Raw genomic sequence first — 8,722 nt, 5'->3', positions numbered from 1 at the left:
ACATTTTTTTGGTGGTTTACTGTCTTTCATAAAACTCCATAAAGGCAGTGCCAGTCTGCTTCCTGGATTCAAACGGAGCTGCCCCACCAAAGCCCTCTAGGGCTACACTGCTCGTGTGGTCCAGTGTCCTAGTGGTCAGAAGTTTGACAGGAGGTTGCAGCCTTCTTTCCTCCTAAATAACTTTAATAAAACTGTTTAATGCACAAGAGTCAACATAGCCAGTTTTGCACAGTTTACCACATTTGCAGCCTAAAGAAGTGTAACCCGTATCATCTATGCGATAAATCAGAGGTGCATTTGAAGAGGTGCTCAGGGTGCGAGCCTGAATGCATCCCCATTTATTTCTCAAACATGCATGGATTCTGCTAATGGGCAACAGGAGGACACTACAACTGACATGGGTTCCTTCCAGATAGGTATTTAATATTGCAACAAGGTCATTCAGATATTGCAAATAATTCTGCAGTACATTGTTGGCAACAGTTTGCCATTTTGGTGCTGGCAGTGCTAGGTGGGTGCTGTAGAAGTGCATGTGTTAGCAGTACCTGTTCTTCAATAAGCATCCATCTGGAAGCACTCTGTGTAGCCTCCCAACTGGGAGGTATCTTGCAGACAGGGCGCAGTGTCTCCCTGAAATACACATGGGAGCATAGGAAGCTGCCCTTTGCTGAGTCAGACCATTGGTCTATCTAGCTCCATATTGTGGTTCTCGGATGAAGGCATCTCAAGTCCTTCCTGGAGATAGAAGGGGTTAAACCCTGGACCTTCTGCCTGCAAGGCGCTGCCACTGAGCCCCAGCCCAGCCTGTCATAAGCATTGTGTATCTTGCTGGTTTGTTGCTGTCAGAGCCTGCTTTTATTTGACTAAAACGCAATGGTCAAACACACCTGTCAAGAAATTATTTGGATTTCAACATGGAACAAGAAAAACCTAAATTGGGATGGTGTGTTTTGCCATGAAGCATAACCAGCATCATGCTTTGCTGCTGTTCCTTGATTGTAAAGAGGGAGGGTAGTTGGCAAAAGAACTTTGGCTTCAGCCGTGTGCTAGTCATGGAGTTTCCCTTCCTCGCATGAAAGATAAATGTTAGTCACGTAACCATAAAGGCTACTTGTTTCCTCCAATCTAGAACTGCTTTCCTCTGATGGACCAATTTCTACATTTAAAAAGACCTGATTTTGGAAACCACAGAAGATTCAGTAAACATGCCTATGATCAGTCAACTGCTTCCAAGTGCTGTGATCCTGTGTGTACACTTCTTGGGAGTAAGCGCTGTTGAACACAGAGGGACTTGCTTTGGAATCAGGGTGTACAGAGCTGCACTGATCGTTGGGATGCAGTCAGGTTTCCTACAGTATGAAGGAAACATTCAGAGACTCCTTAGCACTGCCAAAGGATCAGTTTGGGACTTAACGGCCCATTACAAAATCTCGACAAAACATGTCCCCCAAAAATCAGTTCTCTGATGGAAAAAACCTATTGTGGCGGAATTGGACCACACTCTTCAGCATCCATTTGAAGAGTTGCTTTGCTGTGGCGGCAGTTTGATTGGGGGGGGGGGTCCCACCTGCATTTTGTAAGGTAACACTTAAATTTGGTACAGGTATATTTGTTGACTTCAGCTGACCAAAACTGCCCTGTGGTATTCGAGTGCATTTCCAGCTTTGGCTGAAAGCCTGGATTTGTGTCTTGCCTGGGTGACCTCTCCTGTCACCTGTGTACAAAGTCTGCACAGGTAGGGGTTTTTCCTCTTCCTTAATGGTTACCTTTGACATTTCCCCTCAGGTATTTCTTCCTTCTCGACCTTCCATTTCATCTATGTTAATACATGCCCACTCTCAACTTTCACCTTAAGAGTTGCATTGCGTGTTATATTTTGTTTGGTGTACACAAAACATGCTGCAAAAGCATACTTAAAAGCAGCACGTGAATGCCTCTGGAAAGGGTGCTGCAGAGCTGGCTGTGGCTCCGTGTATACCTTTTCAATGGCAAGTGTGGGCTTGCTGTCGCATCCTGTGCAAGAGGCCCTTCAACTCTCCAAGCAGATTTTTGGGTCTTGCCAACTGGGCTAGTTCCAATGTAAACTGTTGAAGTATTACTTTATATTAGGACTACAGCCCTATTAAAGAAATCTTAGGTGGTTGAAGGTAGGAAACTGAATGTATAAATTAACTACTTAGAAGTCCTATTGAATTTAACAGGGCTTACTCCCAGATATGGCACTGTGGTTTAGAGGCTTGCCGATCAGAAGGTCGGCGGTTCAAATCCCCGTGGCGGGGTGAGCTCCCGTTGCTTGGTCCCTGCTCCTTCCAACCTAGCAGTTCGAAAGCACGTCAGAGTGCAAATAGATAAATAGGTACCACTCCGGCAGGAAGGTAAACGGCGTTTCCGTGTGCTGCTCTGGTTCGCCAGAAGCAGCTTAGTCATGCTGGCCACATGACCCAAAAGCTGTACGCCGGTTCCCTTGGCCAGTAAAGTGAGATGAGCGCCGCAATTCCAGAGTTGTCCGCGACTGGACCTAACAGTCAGGGGTCCCTTTACCTCTTTACTCCAAGATAAGTGGGGTTAATCAGATTTGCAGACTACTAAACAATAGTTCTGAAGATTTGTTTTGTTTTGGGAACATTGGTAACTTACTACCTTTTTTAAAAACACACACACCCCATTGCCTTAGTTAACCAGAGGCACCGATTTCATTTATTAATTTAAGTTATGCCAGAAAACAACTATCTGAGGCCCTAAAAAATAGATTCTTACACAACCAACTGTTCAGGATCTGCTAGCGGACAGCGATGATCAAATTACTCTAATAGCGGCTGAATTTTTAAGTGCTGTCCATGAAGAAAGAATGGGCCATGATAAAGAGGCTTAGTGGTTTTTAATGGTAGAGGATGCTGCTGTGTTGTATTATATTATCTTTGTACATTGATTCATTTCTTGGAGTGAAGAATAGGACTAGGATAAATTGTGTTTGCTGAGCCCGTATTATATACAGTCTGTATATGATGTTTGTTAATGTGTGGTGTGTTATGCCTAATAAAGGATTTTGATTTGATTTGAATAGGCTTGATGTTGGAAATCCTGCTTCACATAGCAACTGATCTATAGGGACACAATGTTCAGCATTAGCTGGGGTTTTAGTTTGCGGTGCTGCACCTAATGATTCCATAAAAGAGAGGAAGTGGAAATGGGAGCAGGCCTCTTGGAGAAAAACCATGCTACCTATGCTGCTGATGCTGTAGATAACTACTGCTGCTACTTCTACTCAGCACTTCACATCCCATCATATATGTGAAGTATTGGGGCATTTTACATACATCTATCTCTAGAATCCTTACAACAAGCATATAAATGAGCTCAGTTGCATCGCAGGGGAGTGACTTCCCTTTGGCAAATGGTATGTCCATAGCAGAAGCAAGATTTGAACCTGGAAATTTCTGGTCACTTATCAGCTGCTGTTACGCTCTCACGAGTGCTTGAGGGCCTCTATAAGACCTTTGAGGAGAGTATTTGCTGCACACTTGAGATACTCTGTCAAAAGCACTGGGGTGTTTATCTGTGTTTTCATGGAATTTCATGGAACAGGTGGCATGTCATCATGACGCCTCTTCTGCAGAGGCTGCCACTCATTCCTCAAACAACACACGGTTTAAAACAGTTTGTTCTCTCCTCCCATCCCCACCAATCCTCTTTACACCAGCTTGGTCCTGCTTTTTACGCAACCAGCCCTGCTTGCTCTGTTTCTCCCCCTACAGCTATTTCCCCCCACCTCACGCCCACATGACAAAAGGAAGACACAAAGGAGAAAAGATCATTCAACATTTATGCAATTATACAAAGTGGGAAAATGTTTCGGATTACATTCCACCTTCCCCCCATTGTGCGCCTGCAACCCTCCGTCTGTCACTAGCCGCTGTAACTTTCCCGGCAGAACAAAACTGACCCGATGCTGATCTCTTGGTTGCTATTTACACTTAATTATCTTACAAACACCAGTGGGAGGTCTGCAAGGTTAACTGGTGTCAATAAGCCCGCTTTCTTTGCTTCTTGGTTGCTAATTGTGGCTTAATTAGCTGGAGAGGGAATCTTACCCCATTGTGCCAGAGGAACGGGAAGTCAAAGGGTCAAGGTGCCCCCATTCTCCACCGGCTGCATCCTCAGTTGCTGCCTCTGGCGTCACTGGCCTGCCTTAGCGCTAAGCCAGGCCACAGACCAAGCTGGCAAACGTCAGCATGAGAACAGCAGGTCGTCCTACACAAATGTCGTGGGTGTCTGAAAACTCAGAGGTGTGCTGCTGGTGTGTTGCCAGTTGCCTGAATGTGACTTGTCATCAACAAGAAGGGATATGTATTGAAAAAAACAAGGGAATGCACATTTTCACTTACAAAATTCATCTGGGGGGGGGGGTCGGCATTCCCATGAGACAAGATTTGAGCATTCCCTGTTAACACATGTATACCAAAGGCAAGTGTGTGGCTCTGCGTATGAAATTAATGGAACACCTTAGAACATGGGTAGGCAAACTAAGGCCCGGGGGCCGGATCAGGCCCAATCGCCTTCTAAATCCGGCCCACGGATGGTCCAGGAATCGGTGTGTTTTGACATGAGTAGAATGTGTCCTTTTATTTGAAATGCATCTCTGGGTTATTTGTGGGGCATAGGAATTCATTCTTTTTCAAAATGTAGTCCGGTCCCCCACAAGGTCTGAGCGACAGTGGACTGGCCCCCTGCTGAAAAAGTTTGCGGACCCCTGCCTTAGAAGCACTGTTGGCTTTTTACCATTTCTCAAAATTGGGGTCTCCAGCTGTTTTTGGACTACAGTTCCTATCATCCCTGACCACTGGTCCTGCTAGCTGGGAACTGATGGGAGTTGTAGTCCAACAACAGCTGAGACCCTACATTGCAAAACCCTACATTACAGCAAGGGTGGCTAACCCATAACTCTCCACATGCTGCTGAACTACAAGTCCCAACCCCTCTCCTGATGGAAGTTGTGTTTCAGCACCATGTGGCAGACCAAAAGGTTCCTGACACCTGATTTACAGGTTAGAAATTTAGCATTCCCTATCTTGATCATCTGTCCTGCTCTTCACTTCCTGGACTCCACCAGCTTCATAGTGCAGGTAGGAGGTGCTCTTTTTGAATGCTCTCTTGCACCTTTCTTTCTTTCTTTCTTTCTTTCTTTCTTTCTTTCTTTCACTTGTATAAAAGTCTCCCTATCTGTAGAAAACTAGGGGGAACGGTTCTAAGACAGGCCTTCTTCCTTCCGAAAATGTGTTTCTTGCCAATGCTACTGTAAACGTGGCTCTGATGAATTTCAGAAGCCAAAGGTGGAGCATAATGGAAGCTCCTTGACAAGAAGTATGATTTATGCAAAAGTTAGCAATTCGCGAATTACACAATTTTAAAAAATAAATAAATTAGCAGACGTGACCCTATGCCAAAACAAATTAACAATATAATATTGTTCCTTAAGCTTCAAAGAAGGGAAAGAGCACTGGAGCAGAATATGCCCAGAACTTTCCCACCACCTGCAACGTTTTCTGAGCCAAGCTGCAGCCACAAAGAGGTTTTCTTTGACACTTTAATAGGGCCCGAACAACTTGATTCAGGTCAGCAGTAAAGTAAAAGACAGATTGTTGGTAGTTATGCACTGTTGCCGTCAGACCTGTTATCTTTGCGGCCGGATTTTCCTTGATTGACAGCACTGCAACTACTTCCTTGCTTGGACTTCTTCACCCCACGTAAGGAATTTTACACCACATGGACACAGAAATATCAATGGATTGTGGCTTTATTGAGAGGATCTTCTTGCCTCTGTCATCGTATGTGCACACCTTCGTATTTACATTTAAATACAACATGTTAATAAGCAGTCTCTACTCTGTTAGACATTTTGCGTGTAGTGTTGCCTTAACAGTCATCTTTGCTGCCAGTCCCTGAGTTTACCCTGAGAGAAACCCAGCTTACAGAAACAGTCCCAAATGCACTGAATTAAACTTTTCTTGGCACAGCATTATTTATTTATTTTAACCAGAGAGTTAGACACGCAACCTTGCACCTTACCCACAGGGGAGGGACGGCTCCATATCAATGCTATAATTTCCCTGCTTATCCCTGCTTCCGCACAAAACCAGGGGGAACTCTTGTGAGGCAGCTACCTAGGCCAGCCCTGGCCCACTTGAAAGAGGTCCAAGAGTCAGAGTTGGTGCTCAGGAGTGTGGATGGTGGAGCTGTAGTTTTTCACCGTGATGGAGATCTTCCTGTAAACACAAAAGTTCTGCCTGGCTCTTTTGTCCAGTGCTGACTGTGGGACGAATTTACCAGTGACAGTATTTCCCATCTCTTCAACTAGCAGAGGAGATATTTTTGCGTGATCCGTCCGGAACTTAAAATAATAAACAGCCAGACTGGAGGAGGAAATCTGGAAGCAGGCTTTAGGAAAGGGAGTTGAGCTGTGTCACTGAGGAAAAGAGTGATTATCATAAAATAAGACACTGGCGAGTGGAGTGTGTATGCTCAGCGCCCACATGAAGAAAGTAGCTGGTAGCCTGAGCAGTGCAAGAACACGAACTTGTGTGAAAGGTGGAAGACCCAATCATTCTTGCCCGCAACAATTACTGCTGCTTAAAAAATCCCCTTGTAGGTTCCTATTTCACAGTACTGTCCGTTAATGTGGGCCAATAACATTGCATGAGCTGAATGCTTGTTGAATCATAGAATCATAGAGTTGGAAGAGACCACAAGGGCCATCAAGTCCAACCCCCTGCCAAGCAGGAAACACCATCAGAGCACTCCTGACATATGGTTGTCAAGCCTCTGCTTAAAGACCTCTAAAAAAGGAGACCCCACCACACTCCTTGGCAGCAAATTCCACTGCTGTTGTGTAGGGCTTTTTTCTGAACAGGAGAGCTGTTCTGAGTGCCACCGGCTCCCATCGCGTTACGAAGCAAAGTTTTGTGGCTGCATCGAGGCCACGGCAAACACAAGCGTGCTCCAGCCCTTGTGCCCCATTTCACGACGAGTTTTGCTGGGCAGCTCCTCACAGGAAGAGGCGAAGAGTGGGGCGACTTCAAGAACAGCCATTTTGTTAGGTGGGGCCAATGTTCCAGGAAGACCAAGCCGCGCCTTGCCTCTGAGCAGAAGCTGTGGCAGAATGCCGGACGAAAACATCACCGGAAGTGTGAGAGACGCTTGCAGAGCTGGGACTGTTGCCACTTTGTCACAGCAGGACTGCCGTTGCAGCTCCCAACTTTGCTGGGCCTTCCTTCTAGCATGGATTAGTACGGTGCAATTTGCTCTTTACCGTAGCCCATGGAGATGATTTCTCCGCAGGCTGGCTGATGCAGGACTTCCTTTGGCACATTTGGAAGCTGCCGCTTTTCAGTTTCACTGCTGACCTAAAATAAAGGAAGGGCTGACCAGGATCCACCTGAAGGATGGAAATCAGGTGGAGCTACCCTCTCCCTTTCCATGCCCGTGTGCCCAAGCTGCCTTCACCGTTGATACAGCTCCATGATACCAGTCTGGTGCAAGCTCTTCCACAGCTCAGCTTCCAGCAGCATATCGTGGTTGGCATAGAAGACCAACGGCTTCTTCTCCTGCTCAAAGTAGTGGTCGGAGAATGCCCTGTAGTTGTCGGTGATGAAACCATAGGCACTGACCTGCGGGAGGGGAAGAAGCAGAGGAGGAGGATGACTTAGGGATGGGCATGGACCTGAGGCCCAACCTCCCAGGCTTTGTCTGCCACCCCACCCTTGCCACGCACAGTGCCAAGCCACTTGAAATCTAGTTCCGAGGGCCTTCTGGCGGTTCCCTCACTGCGAGAAGTGAGGTGACAGGGAGCCAAGCATAGGGCCTTCTCGGTAGTCGCTCTCCCATCAGATGTCAAGGAGATAAAGAACTATACAACTTCTGAAGGCAGCCCTGTATCAGGAAGTTTTTAATGTTTGGCATTTTATTATGTGTTTATATTCTGCTGGAAGCCGCCCAGAGTCGCTGGGGCAAACCAGTCAAATGGGCGGGGTACAAATAATAAAATTATTATTACTATTATTACTTGGCACCTCACGGTGTGCTTGCACTTTCAGATGACCCATGAAAGTTGCCCCTTTTCTCCACGCAGAGACACAGAGGTTCTAGCTGCAGGTGTTGGGAGGAAATTGATTATGTTCCCCGTTGGTGCTAGGTGTGTGAGAGTCATCTTCTCCCCTTTCCACGCAGTGTGAAGTCACCGTCACAACTAGTCTTAGGTCTCCACCCCCTGGTGCTGAGTTTATCAGCTGCTGGAAAAGTTAACGGTATAAAGACTCTTACCTGATCACAGGTATGAAGAGCTGTTAGAAGCATCAGGGCTCCAGTGCTGGGCATGTAGAGATGTCCATACTGACTGTTTATTATTTCTGACCTTAAAAACCTGTAAATAGAAGAGGAGCACAGGAGGGAAGTTTATGGGTTATTAACAAAAAAAGAAGTTTTTAACCCATTGGCTGTGTCAGGTGCGAACAATGGGCCATATAAGAATCTGGCAATCAGAAAGATTTCAAACGTCCAGCCTGTTCTTCTCCCTGACATGCTAGCATTCCACATACAAGGAATTTTTGCCCATTGGTATTGGCTCTCAAAATGGAATGGAATTTTAGGCAAGATTCCTGCACAAATCCCAAGAAATTGTGTATCAGTCTTCCACTCAAATTACTCAGTTGACTCATGGTTCCCTCTG

At 46.0% G+C, this 8,722-nt stretch overlaps 1 protein-coding gene across 2 annotated transcripts in view; it reads right to left on the bottom strand.

Annotated features, from left to right (window-relative positions):
• Window positions 1-5,776: 5,776 nt before the first annotated feature.
• Window positions 5,777-8,722, bottom strand: part of ST6GALNAC2 (ST6 N-acetylgalactosaminide alpha-2,6-sialyltransferase 2) — a 40,419-nt gene continuing 37,473 nt past the window's right edge. The window contains exons 9-12 of one of the 2 annotated variants that reach the window (XM_081185420.1): window positions 8,317-8,416; window positions 7,172-7,664; window positions 6,878-7,135; window positions 5,777-6,705 (exon numbers count right to left, since the gene is read on the bottom strand). In XM_081185420.1, coding sequence (XP_081041546.1) covers window positions 7,497-7,664; window positions 8,317-8,416 — 268 coding nt within the window. In that variant the 3' untranslated portion in view covers window positions 5,777-6,705; window positions 6,878-7,135; window positions 7,172-7,496. Of the gene's footprint in view, window positions 6,706-6,877; window positions 7,665-8,316; window positions 8,417-8,722 lie in introns of both variants that reach the window. The other variant, XM_081185419.1, reaches the window with a different exon arrangement.

This window comes from Podarcis bocagei, assembly GCF_964188305.1.
Source record: "Podarcis bocagei genome assembly, chromosome: 2".
Lineage (NCBI taxonomy): Eukaryota > Metazoa > Chordata > Lepidosauria > Squamata > Lacertidae > Podarcis > Podarcis bocagei.
Note: the sequence above shows the minus strand (reverse complement) of the source record. Positions and strands in the feature narration are given on the sequence as shown.